General features: G+C 24.6%; 1 protein-coding gene across 3 annotated transcripts in view; it reads left to right on the plus strand.

The window, feature by feature from the left end:
* Positions 1-24,538, plus strand: part of LOC135930830 (vesicle-associated membrane protein 3-like) — a 52,001-nt gene that overhangs the window by 21,272 nt on the left and 6,191 nt on the right. For 2 of the 3 annotated variants that reach the window (XM_065467753.1, XM_065467647.1), the window contains exons 3-5: positions 10,376-10,454; positions 10,503-10,582; positions 14,341-14,392. In XM_065467753.1, the coding sequence (XP_065323825.1) occupies positions 10,376-10,454; positions 10,503-10,582; positions 14,341-14,392 (211 nt within the window). Of the gene's footprint in view, positions 1-10,375; positions 10,455-10,502; positions 10,583-14,340; positions 14,393-17,834; positions 17,864-24,538 lie in introns of all 3 variants that reach the window. The other variant, XM_065467700.1, reaches the window with a different exon arrangement.

Below are 24,538 nucleotides of genomic sequence, written 5' to 3' on the forward strand. Positions count from 1 at the left end.
ACTTATTTAAAATTGATTGTTAACATGTTCCTTATAGATTTTTTTACTTTATTTCCACATCTAGTGTTGTTAATTAGTTGATTTCTTCCAACTAAGACTAATAGTCGTAGTCGAGGAAATCGACTAAAAAAGACTAATTAGTCGACTAAAAACGACTAATTAGTCGACTAATTTAGTCGACTAAAAGGACTAATTAGTCGACTAAAAACGACTAATTTAGTCGACTAAAACGACTAATTAGTCGACTAAAAGCGACTAATTTAGTTGACTAAAACGACTAATTAGTCGACTAAAAGCGACTAATTTAGTCGACTAATCAGAGAAGATAAACAAAAAGAAGTAAAGTGAGAATTTGTCATTAAAATAACTATATGAGTTATATATAAGTTATTTTTAATATTTTTTGAATTTAATTTTCTTTGAAGGAACAGGTTAAAATTATAAATTGTTATTTTTGAACTTTTTTTAAATTATTTTAAAGCAAGGTATATATATTGTAAACATGTTGAATCAAAATTTCAGTGAAGATGTACCATAGAAAAGTGACAATTGTCATAATCGTCATTTTTAAGTTTTTTTGAAATTTTTTGAAGCATATGGGTAAAAATATATATTGTAAACATGTTATATTTAAATTTCAGTGAAGATGTACCATAGAAAAGTGACAATTGTCATAATCGTCATTTATAGGTTTTTTTGAAATTTTTTGAAGCAAATGGGTAAAAATATATATTGTAAACATGTTATATTTAAATTTCAGTGAAGATGTACCATAGAAAAGTGACAATTGTCATAATCGTCATTTATATGTTTTTTTGAAGCAAATGGGTAAAAATATATATTGTAAACATGTTATATTAAAATTTCAGTGAAGATATACCATAGAAAAGTGACAATTATCATAATCGTCATTTATATGTTTTTTTGAAATTTTTTGAAGCAAATGGGTAAAAATATATATTGTAAACATGTTATATTAAAATTTCAGTGAAGATATACCATAGACTAGTGATAATTCTCATAATCATTATTTTTTTAACTTTTTTGAAGTAACAGAGTAAAATAAATTGTAAACATGTTAATTTGAAATTTAAATGAGGATGTGACATATGACAATTAATATATTCGTTAATTTTAAGATCTTTAGAATCATTGCTGAAACGAGCTAGGATTTAGCTTACGCCCTTCCATCTAATTTTAAAAGTGCTAACGGACCGATTTAAAAATTTAAACTTTTATTAGTTATTTAAAATTTATTAGGTAAACATTAAAAAATATATGCTTCATTTTTAATACTAAAGTACCGATTACTTTTTTGGATATTAATGTTGAGAGAAGGTAATTAGATTAAAAATACTTTTTGGATTTTTTTGTATGTAACTAACATCGACGTGGATTAAAATTTAATTTTACACTTTTTCCTAAAAGCAAAGAAAATTCAATTATAAATGAAGTCAAGATTATATCACACAAAAGAAGGGTGTAAATTACAATTTATTTAAAGGATTCAATATGATATATATATTTAACTATCAATTGATTTTTTTTAAACTTATAAATGTTTAAAATAAATAAAATATCTTTGAAAACCTAGAAAATAAATTATACAAAAATATCTTTTTCAATATTGATATTTGAGGTTCAAAATCAAACCTAGATAAGAGTGATTATGATCGATCATCGGAATTATCTGATGATTGCAACTTCTAATTCATTTTTTTTATTCTTAATCCAGTATCTGGTTCCACGTGAAAATTGATATATGAATTAATTCAATAAATAACCATATCATACCTTAATTTTAGAAAATGATTTTTCAATTATTATGTTTTTAAAATCAAAAAATAAAATTTAATTTAAAAAATAGTATATTCTGAAATTTTCATATATTTTTCCTTATTTTTATAAGTTGTTTTGTTTATTTATTTGCCTAAATTGAATAATTCATCACATTTTAAGATTTTATTTCTTATTTTAAATAATTTTAGCGCCTATCTGGCACCATTAATTTCTTTTGCATAATAACTATAATTTAATTAATATTAATAAATATTATTTTATAATACCATAAATATTTTGATCATAATTAATTTCAATCGTAAATTCTTTTATCCTTTCTATATACTGAGATTTTTGTAGTGGTGTTGTATCGATGAAACTGATTCATTTTTTTATTAGATACTTAAAAAATTTAAAGAATAGGCATATTTAAATTTCCTATTAACCAGAGAAAGAAAGAAAGGCAAGACGAAAAAAAAACATGAAAATTATTTACAATTTCATTTCACAATCTTTTTCCATGATTGAAAATGCCTTATATTATAACATTTCATCTATTTTTCGGACAATCAATCAATAAATATTGCTTCAAGGTTATTGTCTATCACCTTTACTAAAGTTACGAAAAATTAATTAAGTTGCTGATAAATCTCCTTTAAAAACTTTTCAGTGTTTTTTTAATAAAGATGATAATGAATATTAAAAATATTTTAGTAAATTAATTCATAAGCTGATAATTCTCATTTAAAAATTTATTTATGACTCAAGAATATTTTAAAAAATAGGACTTATCTGGTAATGACGAGTTCAATAACAAAAATTAACACATGAATTTATGGTATTTTATTAATATACGAATATTTAAATTTTATATATTGAAAAACAATATAAAGAATATTTGCGCTTTTTTATGTAAACCATTATTATATAATTAATAAGTTACATTATAATACTACTGCCATATACATTTAAAAAATAAATTTTTATTCAATATCAACTTCCCAACAATTTAGAGATATGCAATGTTTGAGTGTTGTTGACGACATTTTATTTCTCTTTTTAGTTATACATTCGACTGCCTTACTAAAGATTCTTTCGCTAGCAACACTCGTGGTTTGTTGAGCTAAGAAATCTTTAGCCATTAAAGATAAATTAGGATATGAATTTTTATTATTCGACCACCATTCTAATACATTTGTTATTGGACTTGCTACATCTTCTCTTAAATAAAGCGATATTTCGTCGTTCAATGGATCATTTTGTAACGCACCCCTAAATAATAAACATATATATATGTATGTAATCATATATTTACTTTCTTAGAATGTTATGCATGCTTACAGAAAATGGTAATGCCTCATTATCCAAGATATCATTTTCAGAGGCTGATGACTTTGATGTGTTGTTATATTTCGTATATAAAGTTTTAAATTGATGAAAAAATTCCGATTTATTTATAAATTTAGGTAAAAATTTCTGCTTTGTTTTAGGGTTCAATATACTTGATATAAAATTGGAAATTGATGTCATATGTTTAATATATTTTTGACATTTTGTTAACATCACCTCCGCTGTATTTTTCAATACGGTATCACCAGTAATATAATCATTTAAAATATTTTCAATGCAGTTTATGAATAATACAGATGAGCCAATGGTTGTATTTGTAGCTGATGAAGCTTCTAAAGTAATCTTGTAAAAGGGTTTTAAAAAATCCTCTACATCTTTTAAAAAAATTGATTCTTCATTATTTATAAATAATTGGCCATCTTGGTGGCTCCCTTTTTTCCCCAATTTATTGACTGCATCTAAATTCTATAAAAAAAAATATTAAACATAAAAAGTAAACATAATTACTTTGTTAATAGAGGATATCATCAAAAATTTAGAATTCCATCTAGTTACGACATCAAGTGGTATGCGTATACCTCCAGTTATGTCTAAAAATTCTTTCATATATTTTGGTGATGTGTGCAATTTTTTGACAAATTTATTTATTTTTTCTAATTTATCATTCAAAACAATCATTCCCTCACCCACAATAATATTTATTATGTGAGCAAGACACCTATGGTTATACAAAGATGAACCATATAACTGTATAAGTTTCACTCAATATACGCGATGCTGCTAACATGTTTTTAGCATTATCATGAGTAACCGCCATAACTTTATCATGAATTTTAAATGATTCGAGAGAAGCTTGGATAGATTGTGATATTTCTGTCCCCGTATGTGGGTGAGGTAATTCAATTAAATCAAGTAGGAGATTAACAAATTTCCAATCATTATCAATATAATGTATTGTTATTGATAAATATGAGAAGGAATTTATTCCTGTCCATAAGTCAGTTGTCAGGCTGATTTTACTATTTACCTGTTTAAGGTCTTTAATAATTTTATTTTTAGATTTATGATATAAATCTTTTACATAGCAGGCAGCAGTTTGTCTGCACCAAATCTTCTCATTTTTAAATATAAATGAGAAAATATCTCGGAAAAATGGAGATTCTATTTTATTAAATGAGATGTTATTTTTTATTATATATCTTATAATCAATTTGTTTAATTGCGTATTTTCATGAGGAAGTAATTTCCTTATTCCTACTAAAGAATTAATTTTTTTATTTTCTATTCTTAGATGAGAATGGGATATAGAAATATGTCGTTTTAAATTTGCTAAAAATATATATTATAATTGTATATTAAATTTTAAAAATACGTACTTGTGGCTGTATTTAAACTATAATGTGTATTGCAGTATATACATTTCCGACGAGATTTCGTCGGAGTCATTTTGAATATATTCGAAATATTTAAATTACTTGATGTAGATATATCAGAAATTTGTGATAAGTCACTTGTACTAGCATCTTGGCTAGTTATAGGCTCTATCTATATATTATTTATATAATAAAAAATATATTTTATCTTTTAAAATTGGTTCATTGTTATTATACAAAATGATAGTGTTGTTAAACAGCTCATTTTAATAAACACGGATAACTCAATATTTTATCCAGATTATGTAAGCCTCGAGATTTTGTTTTAGATGTTCAACCCACTGTGCCACCTATGATCAAAATCTAAAGCTTGCATAACATTTCTCTCTATAATCTAAATAATATATTTCATTTTTAATATATTTTTTATTATTTTAATATTATTTATTAAAATTATAATACTCTATCAATATTCTAGGTATTAATGTATAATTAAAAGAAGAGAAATGGTTTTGTCGGCGGGGCTTAATGACCCATGTATAAATATACATTTGGATCGACAAATTTTGATTGATATGGCCTTTTTTGGATCATCTGTGATCAATAATTGTTTTAAATGAAATTTAGTTTTAAAAAATATATTGTTGGAATTTTTGATTTGTTTAATTAATAATTATTGAAAATAAAGTGTACAAATGCTGTGTTAAATTATTTTGGAGTCAATGAAATAAATTATATAGAGAGCTCAAAACGCCCATAGTAAAATTGTGGGAGAGCTTGATATTAATACAGAAATATATAAATGTGGGAGTGAAAATGTATAAGTATTGAAATTCAGAGTAGTGCCGAAAGTTAATGCTCGAAGGGGAAAGAGATTTCAATTTATATGAATGTATAATTTTTTGCAGAGATAAACAATTTTGTTTGTGACCAATGTGTGAAGAGATAATAAATTTTGGTTTAAAAAACGACGAGGGATGTAATAAGAGTGAAATGATTAGTTTCTAGATTAGAAATGAGTTGTACTTTGTGGGGTATAAAATATTCAAAATCATCTTGCGAGACAAATATTTGGAGATTTCATGGAATAGTGCGGTGATAAATAAAGAGAACGGCATAATGGTGCTCTAAAATGAATTAATTTGGTAGAAGCCAAAGTTTTAACGAGAGCGAGAATTTTTAATTAAAGTGTTCAAAAATAATGTAGCGACGAAAGCGTTGAATATAAATAAAAAGGGAAGTAGCAAGCGCTAGAAAAACTAAAAAAATATTTTTAAATAAAGCTTTAGAGGGGGAGAGATTTGATTTTTTTTTAAATATACATTGAATATAGCCACAAAAAAGGAATGAGGTGAATACTAATGGGTTGAAATAACAAATCAGACGCGAAGGAGAAAATAATAAAAAAATGAGTTGGTTCTAAAGGGAAGAATATATTCACGAGTTTAAAATTGGATATAATTATGCGAAGAGAATATTTATTTATAAAAAAGGGGTTTCTTAAAAAGGGTCATGTTATGTAAAGAATATTAAGGATAAAGGATATGCTAAAATAATTTTATTAATGTTTTTTTTTAATTTTGCTAAATTAAATCATAGAACATAATTATGAAAACGACAAAGACTTAATTATTTTTGAATAAACTACTAAATTAATTACTTACTATCAGGTCTGGTTCGGACATTTTAAAAATATATCATATTTATTTTTGATTTTTATAGCTAATAATGGCTATTTCAAATATTTGGTTTTAAAGTATACTGCCTGGCACAAGTATTTTTTTTAAAAAAAATTTCAGGCCCTGCCTGAGTATATTTTAAAAAAAATTAAAATACGTCCTGGCCTGTATACCCGGAGATTTAGGGTCCGATATTTTTTTCGGTTTAATTATTTTTTTATATAAATAAATTGTATATTTTTTTCAAATAATTGATTATAATTATTATATCCAAATTTTTATGTTAAATATATGCGATGAATGTTGTATAAAGTAACTTATTATGTAACTAGTTTTTGAAATATAACTGCAACTAATTACATTTAATATTATTGAAATTTTAAACTATCGAAATATAAATATTACATCTGAATCTGGGTCAAACTCGCGAATATAGATTTCTTCATTGCTTATGATTTCCTGTCTATTTTCTTCTACATTGTAATAACAACTCTAATGGGTATACTAATATAAATTATATATATAAAAAATATTACATCATTCTCTTCCTGTTGAGAACTAATTATAAGACTATTCTTCTCTACCTCCAAGTATCTAGATAAGGTCTTTTTATTATAAAACATTTGGTTCCTTAATTTATTTATAAAAAATTAATTTACCTCTTGAGAATTTAAGTTTGAAAAAGACATTATAGAATTTAGCAAAAAAATTTTGAAAAGAATATACAAATAAAAATTTAAAATAATAATGGGAAAGAGAGAGAGAGAGTCGGGGGAGATATTGGCTATTTAATAATAATAATATTAAATTAATAAATATACAAAAAATTAATGGCGCCAGATAGGCGTAAAATTATTTAAAATAAGAAATAAAATCTCAAAATGTGATGAATTATTTAATTTAGGCAAATAAATAAACAAAACAACTTATAAAAATAAGGAAAATTATATGAAAATTTCAGAATATACTATTTTTTAAATTAAATTTTATTTTTTTGAAAAATCATTTTTCTAAAATTAAGGTATGGTATGGTTATTTATTGAATTAAGTCGTATATCAATTTTCACGTGAAACCAGATACCGGATTAAGAATAAAAAAAATGAATTAGAAGTTGCAATCATCAGATAATTCCGATGATCGATCATAATCACTCTTATCTAGGTTTGATTTTGAACCTCAAATATCAATATTGAAAAAGATATTTTTGTATAATTTATTTTCTAGGTTTTCAAAGATATTTTATTTATTTTAAACATTTATAAGTTTAAAAAAATCAATTGATAGTTAAATATATATATATTGAATCCTTTAAATTGTAATTTACACCCTTCTTTTGTGTGATATAATCTTGACTTCATTTATAATTGAATTTTCTTTGCTTTTGGGAAAAAGTGTAAAATTAAATTTTTATCCACGTCGATGTTAGTTATATGCAAAAAAATCCAAAAAGTATATTTAATCTAATTACCTTCTCTCAACAATAATATCCAAAACAGTAATCGGTACTTTAGTATTAAAAATGTTAAAATGAAGCATATATTTTTTAATGTTTACCTAATAAATTTTAAATAACTAATAAAAGTTTAAATTTTTAAATCGGTCAGCACTTTTAAAAATAGATGGAAGGGCGTAGGCTAAAACCCAGCTTGTTTCAGCAATTATTTTAAAGATCTTAAAATTAACGATTATATTAATTGTCATATGTCACATCCTCATTTAAATTTTAAATTAACATGTTTACAATTTATTTTACTCTGTTACTTCAAAAAAGTTAAAAAAAATAATGATTATGAGAATTATCACTAATCTATGGTATATCTTCACTGAAATTTTAATATAACATGTTTACAATATATATTTTTACCCATTTGCTTCAAAAAATTTCAAAAAAACATATAAATGACGATTATGACAATTGTCACTTTTCTATGGTATATCTTCACTGAAATTTTAATATTACATGTTTACAATATATATTTTTACCCATTTGCTTCAAAAAATTTCAAAAAAACATATAAATGACGATTATGACAATTGTCACTTTTCTATGGTACATCTTCACTGAAATTTTAATATAACATGTTTACAATATATATTTTTACCCATATGCTTCAAAAAATTCCAAAAAAACCTATAAATGACAATTATGACAATTGTCACTTTTCTATGGTACATCTTCGCTTAAATTTTATTTTAACATGTTTACAATATATATATTTTTACCCATTTGCTTCAAAAAATTTCAAAAAAACCTATAAATGACGATTATGACAATTGTCACTTTTCTATGGTACATCTTCACTGAAATTTTAATATAACATGTTTACAATATATATTTATACCTTGCTTTAAAATAATTTTAAAATAGTTTAAAAATAACAATTTAAAATTTTAACCTGTTCCTTCAAAGAAAAAGAAATTCAAAAAAAAATATATTAAAAATAACTTATATATAACTCATATAGTTATTTTAATGACAAATTCTCACTTTACTTCTTTTTGTTTATCTTCTATTAGTCGACTAAATTAGTCGTTTTAGTCGACTTATTAGTCGTTTTTAGTCGACTAATTAGTCCTTTTAGTCGACTAAATTAGTCCTTTTTAGTCGACTAATTAGTCCTTTTTAGTCGACTAATTAGTCTTTTTTAGTCGTTTTAGTCGACTAAATTAGTCGACCAAATTAATCGACTAATTTAGTCGCTAAAGTTTTTAGTCGAATTGTTCGACTAAAACTATTAGTTAGTCCTCTGTTAGTCGACTAAATTTAGTCGATTAACAACACTATCCACATCTATAAATCACTTTTTAAATTTTGAATTCAAAAAAATATGATTTTTTCATTTTTGAGTTTTTTTATAGTTAAGTTTTGAATCGAATATTCGTCGAATCAAATAATATTGTTATTATTTGTACGTATACAAATAAAGAGTTATTCGATACGAATCGAAATGCAAATATTCGATTCGTATTTTTGTAGATATAAAAACGTAAAAAAATTATGGCTTAACGCGATTACGAGTAGGAAAAAGGAAATGTTACTCACGAATGACGAGTTTAAAATTGTCATTAGCCATAGGTTAGGTTGTCTTATTCCTTCTATTTGCTGCATGGTAGACTATTTTGATAATCACTGATTCTCTACCGACTGCTTTTACCGGCCCAACAATTAATAGGTTTATTGGCAAATGTTTGATTTCCATAGATTTTTCAATAGTTTGGAATCTTTAAGCCATTTATTTGAGGTTGGGAAGCGTCCTATTGGAATGTTTCTAACGTTTTGACACACACGGCGGTAAAGGCTAGTCTTAGGTGGTCATGCGTTACCTCATTCCCTTCTAATTGGAATTCTGAACCTGGAACGCCGAGAGGTTTAAAAATCGTATAAATATAGGTCTCGTAATCCCGCTCCCAATCCCTAAAATTTTTAAAATTATTAGGCAAATTGGGGAAATACGATTCGCCCTTTCTAAAAAATACTCAATTAGAGATTCTAAGAATGAATTACAAGTGTTATTTTGAAACCCTCTTATTCCTCTTAATCTTTCCTTTCCTCATAATACGCATTGCAATTTTTTAAAATTTTGTTTGCTCTTATTTTTCATTTAAATGCGATATCTATATCTACAAATATTTTATATATTTTCTGTATTCTTAATTAATTTAATAATAAACAGATAACTCGATATTTTAGCCAAAAATTTTAGTCTGGAGATCATATTAACGAAATCTCGAAGCTTGCCTAATTTTTCAACTAAAATATCGGATTAGCCGTTTAACTACTACACCCCCGACCCTTCTTAGCTCATAATAAGGCTTAGTTTTTTCTCTCTTTACATTTAAGAAATATAAATATTTATTTTAACTTAAGCATCTATTTTACTTTTAATGCCAAAGGCAGACATATTTTTTCGCGATGTATTGGTCATTGTCTATAATATTTCAATCTATTTTGAAAAGGAAGAGGGGAATTCAAATATTCTATATAAGGAAATAATTTAAATACAATTTTTATCCTGTGATGCCATTGCATCAAACATTCTCTTAAAATAAAACTACCCCCTACCTAAGATTCCAATGTAGAAACTACCTGGAACAGCTTGATGTGTGATTGCTGATATAAATATTTTGAATGATTTTTTAAATTATTACATATTTTAGGAATCACAATTTTATATTCTTTCTTCTTAATATAGGTTGTGGATATAATGCGAGTTAACGTTGATAAAGTTTTAGAGAGGGATCAAAAATTATCAGAACTCGACAATAGAGCAGGTTATACATATATGTTCTAGTTAATATTTTTTTAAAATAAATATAAAGATGCCCTTCAACAAGGTGCCTCACAATTCGAAACGAACGCGGGAAAATTAAAGAGAAAATATTGGTGGAAAAATTGCAAGGTAGTTTTTTTAAAAGTTATATTTTTGTTTATTTATTTCTGGTAAATCTAGGATAGGTCTGAAATGACAATTTCAAAATTATGAGATTATAATTATCTTTTATCACGTCTATTTTTTTTACTAATGCTAAAAAAGACTTATGCATTCAAATTTTCAATGGATCAATTTCATATTATAAAACCAGGGACCCAGAGCGAACTGAGCCTTATACCAGAACGAACCTTAATAATTTTCTGAAACTTCTAAAACATTAAAATGAGCGAACCGAACCTTTATAATTTTTTGAACCGGTTTTGTTTTATATATTTAAATTATAACTTCCACCATAATATTAGATAATTTGTTCTTTACTTTTCCCTAGGGAATTTCCATTAATTTTATAATGGTGATTTTTTCAAATTTTCCGTTAATCTTTTATTTTTTCATATTTATTTTATTCATAAATGTAAATCATTGTGCATTATCTTAATGAAATTATATATGTTTTTGTGTATCTTTCTGTTTTTTATTAAAATTTTTTAAATTTTAATAAATATTATAAAACCTGGAAAAACCTTTATATTTTTTTAAAAACCTTAACCAAACCCTAACCTTAATAATTTTAAGCAACTGAACCGTATCCGATAAGAGCCTTTATAATTTTTCTCCCCTGAACCGAACCGTATTCTTTATACATAACGGTTCGGGTTCCTGCCTAAACCAAAAATTAAAGCCTTGTTTTTTATTTTATATTTAAAATAAATAGGCTTATTGTTTGTTATAACGAAATTATCAGAAATATTTCTACGGAATTCTTGACATTTTTTTTAAATTAAAATTTTTGCTTGAGAGTTTAATTATATAAACCTTGAACCATGATTTAGTGTTCTAGTCATGGGGACATTTCTTCATTCCATATGTTGAATCTCTTATCAGATCAACTGAAAATCCAACCCCCTTCAATTTTTAAAATTTTTTTTGTACGATCATACGAGGTCGTGGCCTGAGCTTCTTTTGTAAATTTTCGGGGTTTTCATTCCAGCCCTTAATCCTTTCTAATTAAAAAAAGATTTGTACGATCATAGTTTATTAGAGGTCGGCCTGGCCTGAAACTGCCCTTGAAAATTTTTGGTTTTTCATCGCATTCCTTAATTGTATACAAGTTGTCTTGCTCAGCCCATAATAATTTTATACGAAAATAACGACATATTTGCCTATTTATCCGCATTCAATTTTCAAAACTTCGCCATGGCCCGTAAAAATATGGGCAATTTGTCTACCCCGATCCTAAAATCTATGGGCTTTGTGCTATAAATATATTTAATAAAAATCATTGTGAAATCTTTAAATAATTAATTAATATCATATTATTTAAAGAATTTGAGTAAAAAATTTTTTATCCTGTGGGAACAAAAGCATAAAATTTTTGTTTTCGTTAATAAGTTTTGCTTTTAAAATTAAGCTATTTTTCCTGCTTCCAAACTTACATATTTAGTTGCTGACAAATAATATAGTAAATCCTTTTAATATTATTTCTCGCATAATTATATAAATCCATAAGTGTTAGTATTTGATTTTCATATGGACTTGCAAGGAGTTTTGGCATGTAATTGCGAAGAAAGGACATTCAGCCCTGATTCTATTATTGACTCATGGATGTAGAAGCGGCTTTTTTACTGAGCAACAGATCCATCGAAAATAATTTCAAACCTGATCAAATTTTTCTTTCAAAATTAGAATTAATTTTCCTAAAAATAAATAAAATGCACAAGATTGTGTTTTAGACAATCTGTTATAATTATGTAACTTACCGCATGTTTAATGATCTCGTTTTACGGTAATAATCATAATACATGAAATTTCGCCTTTAGGATCTCAAACCGTTAAGTATAGCGGTCCAGTTTCGTTTCGTTTTTTAGTATAAAATTTATAAAAGTTTTGTCCATTTCGGTTTTTTTTGAGCAAATTCATTTTGGTTCGGTTAGGATATGGTTAAATGATGTTAGCGCTGCTTAGAAAAAAAAATAGCGCACTATAACTACAAAAAAGTAGCTTCTCTACTAATTAGCTACTTTCTAAAAATATGCGCTATAGCTATTATATCTTAAATGTAGCTTAGCTATTTTTTTTATCTAGTCAAAAATATGTCCAAATTTTTTCTTGAAATATAAAAATAATTTCACATAATAAAGTATTCTTTTATATAATTTTAATTACTATACTTTGTATTTACTTTTAAGTTAAGATTTCTCTCAGGTTTTCATCCAGCAAAGAACTTCCTTTTTCACCAAAAACATCTTTGCTAGATTAAATAATCTCCCATCAGCAAAACTAGATGGGATAGGGGTATTATATTTTATAATTAGTGGTTTTAAAAGAGGGAGCTCTTTAAATATGAGAGATTTGATATGGATGATCTCAAAAAAATTGTTATAATTTAATTTTTTTAAAATATATCCATTTTATTTATTTCTTAAAAAAATATAGGTGCTAGTATCGCATTACTTTTAAAGGCTAATTTAACAGCACATTATGGACGTTGTTAATGTTAAAGATTATCGGCTAAAAATTTCATATAAACATAATATCTTAATATAAACTTATTGGAACTAGAATCTCTATCATTAAAATTACAAATATTTAGTTATAAAAGTTTTTTAACAAAAAATTTTTAACATTTTATGTCAAATTTGATCAAAAATCTTTCTTCTTAAAAAAAATCTCCAAAGATTATTGCTCAAAATTTTTGGAGGATTTTTTTTCAAACTCGAAAATCAAATTAATCATTTTTTTGCCTTAATAGCTTTAGTGATCAGTCTATGGAAAGATTATTAGTAAAAAATTTTTTTTCAAACTCAGGAAAATCAATCATTTTTTGCCTTAATATTGCTTTAGTGATCAGACTAATATATAATATCTATGATTTTAAACCATTTTATTATTTTAGAATGTACTCAGTATTTAGAAGAGTTAAATAGTTTTTTAATAACCTTGTTCGAAATTATTTCAAAATTTATTTTTTATTTTTTGAACTGCATTTGCATTGTTGCCAAGTCCAATATTGACATTCTATTCTATTATAATTTTTTTTACCTTAAATTGGCAGAATTTCTGAAGAGGAAACATCATGCAAGCATGTTTATTTAATTAATAAAGCATATTTGTAAGAATTTTATAATCTTATTTTTTTATTACTTCTATTTTTATACGGCCCTATTGGAGGTTTAAGTGGATGGATATTTGGCCTGTTTAGGGGCTAAAATTTTAAACAAGGGACAGAGAGTAAAAATTATTTTTTAATTAATGGGCAGGCGGGTTAGTTTGAAATATTTTACAGAGTAGATAGGATTGATTTATATTATTGTTCTCTATTTCACAATATTGTATATTTTATAAATATAAACATATAATAAGATATAATAATAACCAAAATAAATATTAAAAAAACGGTCAGGCTAATTTTTTACACATTAGAATTTATGGGCTAAACCCAGCTTATTATTAATTGTATGATTTCCTATTTTTATATTAAACAGATTTCAATTAAATTTTTGTTATAATTTTACTTAATGTGATAATTGGTTTTCTACATAACGCTCTTATGTGTTAATGTCATGAATTCCTGACAATATTATCAAATTGTTAGATCCTTGAACAAACTTTTTTAAGTTTGAAGTTAATCCATTTATAAAATATAATTCAAAAATCTATTTGAAATTTAATTTTATATTAATGTTGATTTAATTAATTTATATATTTTTTTTTAAAAAAAACAATAGATGATGGCTATTCTAGCTGGGATCATTATCATAATAATCATTATAATTATCGGTATATTATTATGATATAAATTAAATATAGTATATGAGATTATGTCCAAAACTTGAAGGAAAATAATTCACGAAGAAAATAAATAAGCTTTTTTTAATCAAAAAATAAAAATATATATTAGTAGATTTCAAAAATTTACTATCTTGTTAAAATAAAATTTGTTAAAGGTTTGAAATATTGAATTTTAAAGTTTTGGACATAGCTTTAGAGACGCAAAATCTAAATTTTGACCAGTGCCCGCAGCCTCGTGGCAAATTTTTCTAAGATCAAGGCCCGGCCCATTATGGTTCGTGGTCTGGATGCTTAAAAATATTTATAGGGAAGAAATCTCAAACTCAAAATATATTTTTACACATTCTTTTAATGGTATGCATTAAATTTGGATATTTAGCAATAACTTTGATTATATCTATTTTATTTATTTAAAATATGAATATTAAAAAATTCATCTTATTTTTTTAAAATTTTTAAATTCAATCATGCAAGGAAAAGAAGAATAGGAAGAAAATATTATAACATTTATTTTTCGAGACGGGACCTGCAGGACTACCTTATATGCAACGTTAACCTAGCTTTATAAAATAAAATTGGCCTAATTTAATTTTTTATGAACATAAACTATTATTTTTTCGTATATTCGATAAATTTTTTCATCTATAAAATTATTTATTTCCATTATTGCTTATAAAATTTCGATAACTATAAAAATAGTTGAGAATTTTATTATATACTTTTTTTAATCATATTTATATAATAAGAATTATTAATTCTATTTGTATGTTGATTTTTATCATTTAAAAAAAAATAATATTTCATTATAATGTATTTTATTTTATAAATTTGTTACATTTCCGTGATCCGTGATATATAGCGCATATGCCCTCTGGCGTTGAATAAACAACAGAGCTACGCTAGGTATTCCTCATTTCCATCTAATTGGAACATAAGTTAATTTAAGAGAAAGTTTTAAAAAAAATATGAGGAGCCCTCTACACGTTTGTGGGCAAGCCATACGTACTTGTACGCGCAACATTTTGAAAAAAGTTACAGACGTCCATAGGCTTTAAGAAAAAGATCGGGACAAAAAAAGAGCCTATGCCCAAGAACTACAGTATAAGTTAATTACTTTAAAGGTTGGTTGTGGCTGATTTTAAATTGATTTTTTATAATTAAAACTGTAAATTCATACTTAAAAAAAAATTTAAAGAGCATACCAATTCTATTTTGGCTTGTCCTGAAAAGGTTTAGAAAATACTAGTTCATTATAAAAAAACAAGCCCAGATATTTTTTATTTAAAATATTTGTCTTTGATTCTGAAAAGCTTCTTTATGGAATTTTTGCAGTTGTTTAACTTGATAAATTGTTTCATTTTTAAGTTTAGTTCCATAATATCTTTTATGGTTTTAATACCATAAAGATTTATATTTTGTGTATTCTTTCCTATTATGAGTGTAGAGCCATGTAATGGCGTCATGAACTATATTTTGATCTGAGTTCCTTATAATGTGAGCTAGGAATTGAATGCGACGTTTTTTTAATGTAATATGAATTGGAGTGTGTTTTGATATTCTCCATAAATTATTATTAGATAGTACTTTAGGGTAAAAGATGCCATTTATAGTTCGGAGGCATTTATTTATGAATGATTGTAATCTTCTATTTTCTGTTTTATTAATTTCCCATAAATCTCCGCAAAATAATTATATAGGAATTATAATAGAATTGAAAATTATTAATCTGGTGTATACAGAAATCTCTTTTGTTTTCCAAATTTCATATATTTATAAAACGCCCCTCTCGCTTTTTGTATTCGAATTTTCAATTCTTCTTTACAGCAGCCCTTGTTGTCCAACAATATGCCTAATTATTTAATTTTATCTACTATCTTAATAATATTATCACCAATTATGATATTTGGATTTTGGACTGCACTAGGGGAAGGAAGAATGACTGTTTTGTTAAAATTTATTTTTAAACCCATTTTTAGACTAAATTTTTTAGTAAGTATAACAGATTTTCCGTTTCTTTGATGCTTAAAGACACAATAGCTATGTCATCTGCATATGATATTATCCTATTTTCTAGATGTAATTTTGCATTTAAGCTTAGATCCATTAAACTCGCGGCTCCCGAGACTTCATTTATAATTTTATACATTATGATATTAAACAGAAGAGGTGTTAAGGATAGTAACAATTTAAATATATTTTTTAATATATAATATAAAGAATAAATATGGGATTGCACAGCCTAGTAGGAAAAAAATTAAAAATAAAATAGTATAATGTAAGTAATATAACAATTTTTAAATAATATTATAGTAAAATATTAATAGTTGATACAGCTCTATTTCAGCTTTTCTGGGGGAGGAAACGGAATGTAATAATCATATACTAATGCTTATATAATATTTAACACCTTAGATTTTACATAACAGGGAGAACTATAAGAGAAATTTCGAATCCCCTAGAAATAATTAGTTATGACGAAATAGGAAAGAAGTTAATATGATTATCTATTTGAAAAGGCTAAATATTTTTAATTCGATGGAACGATAATTCAATAGTGTTTGTTTGCTTCATCAACATGCAACACTTTTACCCCTCTATGCAAAATGTTCAGAATCTCGTAAGATTTCTCAAATATTCGACTAATCTGATAAATTTATATAATAATCATAGAGTGACCATGATCTGAGTGATTTTATGATATCAAGATATATATAAAATATACGGGATTCATAAATTCTTAAAAATTATTAAATAAAGCTAATTCTGATGATAAGAAGTGATTAATTGCATTGCCTGAAGATAACCAAGTCATTTTAAAAAATACACCTAGTAAAAGAAATACAGGACCCCCTATTCAGCTTTTCTTACTATCTAAAACACCTGAAAATGCTTAATTATATAACAACGACTACTTATAAGGCATTGGTATAAAATTTGTCATAGCCCGATAATATATATAACACATCATCTCCATATTGATTGTTTAAAATTTTTTTACCTAAGATATAATAAATGCTAATATTCTAATAATGCCCATAACATTATTAAATTTGATATCATTTATATTTTCCGTTATATATACAAATTGCCATATTTTTATATTATTAATGGTTAACGTTGCAGATACACAGTACAAATTTTTATTTTTTCTTCGGGATTTTTTGTGATTTCTTAGATAGGATAATGAATGATATTTAAAATATTAAGAATTTTTATAGCGGGAATATGTCTAACCATTAATGGGATAGCCACTCTGTATTTTATTATTGATGTTACAACGGGTCTGGCTGAGGGGTTGGCCCGGTAGGGCTCTATGTAACTTAATATATTTTAAATTAATATTAATGATGAAAAAAATGATTCATTTCCTATTATAATATATTAAATGGCTTATATTTTTTATTACATGCTGCTACTTATTTACTAATAGTATGGGCAACTTCATAATACAAAAAAATGGTTAATTTTTAAGACAAATGCTTATACCTTTATTTTCATTATAACATATATTCTAAATACTATGGCTTCACCGATATTGCACTATTGTCATTGATACCGTAAAAAATATCGGAACCACATTAAATTAGCTTGGAAACAGAACCTGGAAGAATATAGGAATAATTCAATAAAAATATATTTATTAGTATAAATATTAGTTGATTTCTTAATTGAATCGCTTTAAAGGGTAATATAAATAATCTTAAAAATATAACCTGAAAAATATAACTTATTAGACCATGTTATTATCGAGCATGCTTTCATTTATTACGTTAAACATCTTGTTTCTATGTGGATTGTTAAATTAGCAATGCATTGACCAAAATGCATTTTCACATAATGTTATCAATATTTAATATTGGCCTATTTATATTAATACATCTTGAGTCAATGTTCTAGTCCTAAAATTTGCGGCTGGGACATTCTATTACTCTAAAAAAATAATAGGGAGCACGTTAAAATGGGCAAAAATAAGAGAATTTTTGTTTTTCCTAGAATTTGGGAAAATTTTTATATTTATATTATATCAAATTGCTATTTAGAAAGTTATATAAAAATTGAAATATATTGCAAAAAATAAATATACAGTCAAGCCTGTTTAATTTGGGCACCACTGGGGTCAAGATTTTTGTCCAACTTAGACAGTTACCTAATTTATTAAATTTTTTTCATTAAAAAACATTTACCATATATTATTTTATTAGTTTACCAAAAAATGAGATTATGTTCAACTATTTCAAATAACTTTTTTATTTTTATTAATTCATCAAAACCATAAGTAAAAATATATATTTATACATAAATTTATATAAAATAGAATATAAATATTAGGGCTGTGCCGATACACATATTTTTCACCGATCCGATCTGATATTTATATTAATTTTTCACCCCCCTCCCTACCCTTTGAACCAAATGTAATTAAAATCAATATTTTTTATGCAAAAAATAGAATTATTTCTACAATAATTTTAAAAAGTTTACTGATATTGGTAGTATTAAATGAATTTTTCATTATTCCTCCCCGTGAAATTAGAATTCCGCAGATAACGCATTTTGCAAAATTATCTTTGTCTTTTGTAAAATATTTCCATAATTCAGATACCATATTTTAAAAAATTCTTTTATTTAAAGTATAAATAATAAAATTGGCGTTATTATTTACAAATATTTAAAATAAATAAAACTTTGGGTGTTCCTTTCTATTTTTATAAAAAAACTTTTAAAATACTATAAATCTAAAAAAATAAATAAAATTAAAGGGGTGTTGTGCATTTGCATTGTTTAAAAAAAATTATTTAGAGAATATTATGTAAAATAAATATACATTAAATAACACAAAAAAAGTAAAAAGATCGGATCGGTTTTTACAGGTAACGGCCCGATCCGATATTTTTGGAAAATGCTAAATATCGGCGTTGATCCGATATTTAATATCGGCACAGCCCTAATAAATATATAATTAATTTATGATGCTATCCAAGCGCGCTATCTTTTTTGGTAGCTATAGCTAATAGCCGCTACTTTTTTTAAAATTATTTAATTTTTTCCTTCGCTACTTTTAAAAAATATAATAAATGTAAGTATAAACATGAAAATTTAAATATAATATCATAATTAATTATAATTTTTATTATTTAATTTTGAAATTTAAATATATTTTCAATTTTTAATTTATATTTTCAATCTGTGTTAATAATCTAAATGGCATCGCCCATATCCAAATCCTTGAAAGTGATTCAGACATGAAAGATTCAATGGAAGAAAATATACTTAATAGCTCTAATAACTAAAAAAAAACTACAAACACAAACTAAAACCTATCTAAAATCTACCCCAACCAAATCCTAGAAACTTAATCAAACTTTCTAAAAAAACGAATCGTCAAGAATTATATGAAATTATCAAATCCAAAGACAAATAAAACTACAATATAAATCCAAAAATTTTATTCAAAAGAAAATTTCTTTTTCAAAAAAAATAAATTTATATATATAAAAAATTAATTTTTTTAACAATGATCAAAATCCGTAATTTTTTATAAAAAAAAATTAATTAAAAATATAATAATAATCCACATATAATATATTACATCTAATCTTTCTATCCAATCAACCTTATTTTAATTGGTTGATTGGCATTTCGCGTAAAAAAAAATATAAAACGTTCACGTATTTACAAATACGACAATAACGATTTCCCATCCCCTAGATTTGAAAAATTTTTTAAAATAAATATTAAAACAAAATCGGGATTCAAATTCCTGTGCTTAAAATGTAAAAAAAATATATCATCAAATCAATCGAGTAGCTATAACCTGAAGAAACACATAAAGGTAAATTGTTATTTTTACATTATAATATTATTTATTTTATTAGACTGTTCACGCCAATTGCTATAAGGAAATAAGAAACATATAAAAAAATTTGGTATAAGAGAATCTTCATTCAAAAAGACAAATACTATCCAAACCAAATTAACTGATAATAAACATGCCAATATTTCACAAAAATTGGCTGATAAAGTGATTGTTGAATTTATTATTGACACAGTTCAGCCATTGTCCATGGTTGATAATCCATCATTTACTATGATGATTAAAACTTTATCCCCTGGCACAACAGTTTTATGTCGCCAGACACTTATGAACAAAATAGCCGACAACTTCAAAGTGATGAAAGATGCTCTAATAGTAGAGTTATCAGATATATCTTATGTATGTACACCGGCAGATAGTTGGACACATAACAGAAGGTAAAAACTTATTTATATTTATAAATTGATCTGATTTTATATTTTTAGAGCTTCCTTGCCCTCAAGTGCTAGTGTCGAGAGATTATTTAGTAAAGCAAAGCTTATACTTTCTGATCGTCGCTCTAGACTTGGGGATGATAATATTGAAATGATATTATTATTAATGCAACAAATTAAAATAAATATTTATTTATTTATATTGCTTATTTTTTTATAATCTAAACTAACTATATTTTTATATTTATAAATGTTGATTTTTATATATTATTTATTATACATTTACATTATAAGCAAAAAAAAATTTGTTTCATTTGTTTCTAAAATTTTTTTTATAAAAAGTAGCTAATAGCGCGCTACTTTTTTTGACAAATAGCGAAAGCGGTAGCGCGCTACTTTTAAAAATAGCGTTTAGCAACTCTGATGCTATCTTTGTTTGTTTATTTGATACAATATGTTTTATTTGTATGGCGCTTGATAATGTCTTCTTTAAATTTAAGAACAGTTCCTTTAGAAATATTAAATCTTTTACACATTCTCTTTGAGTATTGTGATTTAGAAATTTAATGACCTAAATTTTTTTTAATTAAACTTTGTAGACCTACATTATATTTAATTTTTTCTAGTATCTTATGACAATCAAAAATTTATAAACATTGTCAATCATTATTAACCAGCGGAAAGCCCGTCAAGAATGGCAGGGAATCAGAATATTTTCCTTAATTTGATGATGAATTAATCAGCTTAATCAGAAAAATTTAGGGGAAATTTCTGATTTATCCATCATCAACACCAGAGCTACCTTTAGTCAGCATTGTTGTTCTCTCTTCAGCATGTGAAGGTATGATATGGATTTTGAGCAATGAAAAGAAAAAAGAGATAAAGATATGAATTATAAGAAAATATAATAATTGTATGCTTTAAAACTTAACGAATATAGCTTTTCATCACAGCATTTGTACCCATATAAAAGAGAAAATAATATAATAAAATTTATAATAGCAAAAATTTTATAAAAAAAAGGTTTCAATAATTTTCAAAATTATATTACTATATGTTGCCTTTTATTTGATGATCATCTCAAATTTAAATAAGGGTGTAAAATAAAGGTATAAAATAGAATTTAGTGTTACGGAGTAGATGTTTTTTATTTAAGAATGAAGATGTTCCTTTTGTCTTTTCTTTACTCATATATCATAAATCAGCCGAAATTTTAATAAGAGTAAAAATTGAAAGTATAAAATAGAATTTATTGTTATGGATGATGAAGATGCTCAAAATATATCAAATCATCTGTAGTTTTAATAAAGGTGTAAATTGAGATTTACCTTGCTAATACAATGTGCAAGTTTATTTCCAATAATTTGATCCATCTAGATTAAAAAATTTGAAAATAGAAACAATAAATGTTAATAATAGATAAGGTTATTTGAGGTATGGTATAATCTAAAATTTTTAAAATTAGGATAAAAATCCTTATACTCCACTTTTTGTAATTTTACAGGAGAGCAATTTAAAAAATTAAATTTTGTATTTTTTTACTATGATGTTAACTTTATATTGGCTACTATTTATTTTATAAATATTTCAGGTTTTTATGTAAATAGAATAGTATAATTTTAAAAAAATTGATTCATATAAAATAAAATCATTTTTGACAAAAATTGGAAATAACTTAATTCTCAGGCGATAAAATATTAATAAACATGTATTTAGAACCTACCAGTAAGGGTGACACCATTACCAATATATTATTCGTTTACAATACCAATATATAATTAAATATTGGTATTACCCATATTAAAAAATAGATATAATTATAAAAGAAACAAGAAGATAACAATTTATATTTTGTGTTTTGGATTAAATTTTATTTCTACTTTTAAAAAATAAAATAATAATAATAATATGTATAATAATCAACTGGTATATATACTAAAACATTTCAATCAACTGGTATATGTAACAAAACATTTAAATTAATACTCAATAAATTATTTCACAAATTTGAACAACACAATATGTAAAAAAACATTTAAATAAATTATTTCACAAATTTGAATAAACAACACAATTAACAAATTATTTGGTTTTGGGTGATTATATCCATATTTTTTTACCATCATTAAATTGCCTAAATTTAGTACATCCGATATTTCTTTAGTGCCACTACTTACTTTTCTGTATTGTGATATCAATATTGGTATTATTTATAATTGTAGTTTATTTTTATTATGGAAGTAAATTTTTTACATGATATCAATTTTTATCTATTCATTTATTTTTTAAAAATTTTATCATGAAAATTTTTTAACATAAATGAAAATCGCGAATCCTTATTTTTTAAACAAAAATTTCAACTAGAAATTTTTAAACACAATTATACTTGTTTTTAGGTATATATTCATTATTAAATTAAGTTCTTTTTAGAGCCATATTTTTATTTAGTTATTTTATATATTTGCTTTAATATTTTAGTGTTTTATCATTTTTTTAAAATAAATAAAAAGTTTCTTTTAAAATATTATAATGAATGAGGACCAAATAGTGTTAGTAAATATAGATAATGCTGATGATAACGATAATGAACAAGAACAATCATCATTATCTAACAAAAGACGAAATACTGCAAAAATCTGGGAATATTATACGAGTTGTAATATCAAAAAGAAGGCTATTTGTAATAAATGCAAAAAAAAATCTCTTCCCAATTTTGGAACCTCAGGGGTATGGACACATCGTCCATCACACAACATTATATAGGAAATGAAACAAATAAATAAAATTGGCAGTAAAAAATTAACAAAATAAAATCATTTTTAGTTAATAATATATATATAATAAAACTAATTTAAATCATTTAATTATAGACTTTTTTATTAAAAATAACAGCCTTTTCAAAGGTTGAGTATATCACTTTTAAAAATTAATAGCATATTGTTCATTAACATTATTTCTAGAAAAATACTAAAAATAGAAATTATGAAACATTATCATAGCTCTTTTAAAAATCTAAAATCTGTACTTTCTAACATTACATCTAAATTAATGATTTTAAATTAAGTAATCATTTATTAGATTTCATTCATTTTAACAGCACATAATTCTTTTAATATTAAATTCTATATTATGGCTGCCTTAGAACCCTTAAATAAAACCTTAAAAAAAAATAAGAAAATTTTTTTAAATCTCTATATCTTATTTAAATAATCGAAAAAATATTTCTTGAAAAAAATCCATTAAAATTTCCTCACCTAACACGTTGGAATTCAACGTGCCAAATGCATGAAAGGGCAATATTGCTCAAACCTTATTTGACAACATATACCAATCATGAAAAATTAGTGTACTAGCCTGGAATAATATATAAATATATCGATAATTTCTGGAAACATTTAATTTCGCTGCAGAGATGGCCTCATATGCAAACACTTCAGCAGTTTCATCCATCATCCCTTTACATTCCAGCATTTTTGGGCATGTTGATAGTTACAATAATATTTCTAATACTATTTTAAAGAGGGCTTCTTTAGCTGCCTTAGCAAAACTTGATAAATACTATAATTTTAATAAACACCTGTATATTATATCAACAATGATTTGACCCACGGTTTAAAATATGCGATATTTTATATCGGATCGGGCCAATATTTCATCCATTTAAAATATCGGTTATCGGCCAAAATTATAAAATTTTCCGATGCGATATAAAATGGAGTCTTTAGCAAAAATAAATTTTTTTAAAAAAGTTATATGTAAAATCTTTTATTTTTATAAATAAAATCGAAATCCATTTTTATGTATATTTTTTTAATAATAATTAATTAATAAACATTCTGCCATATTGTTATTTTTTTTACGCATTCTGTTTATAAAAGTGGGCGA

This window comes from Gordionus sp. m RMFG-2023, chromosome 1, assembly GCF_954871325.1.
Source record: "Gordionus sp. m RMFG-2023 chromosome 1, tfGorSpeb1-WG-v2, whole genome shotgun sequence".
NCBI lineage: Eukaryota > Metazoa > Nematomorpha > Gordioida > Chordodea > Parachordodidae > Gordionus > Gordionus sp. m RMFG-2023.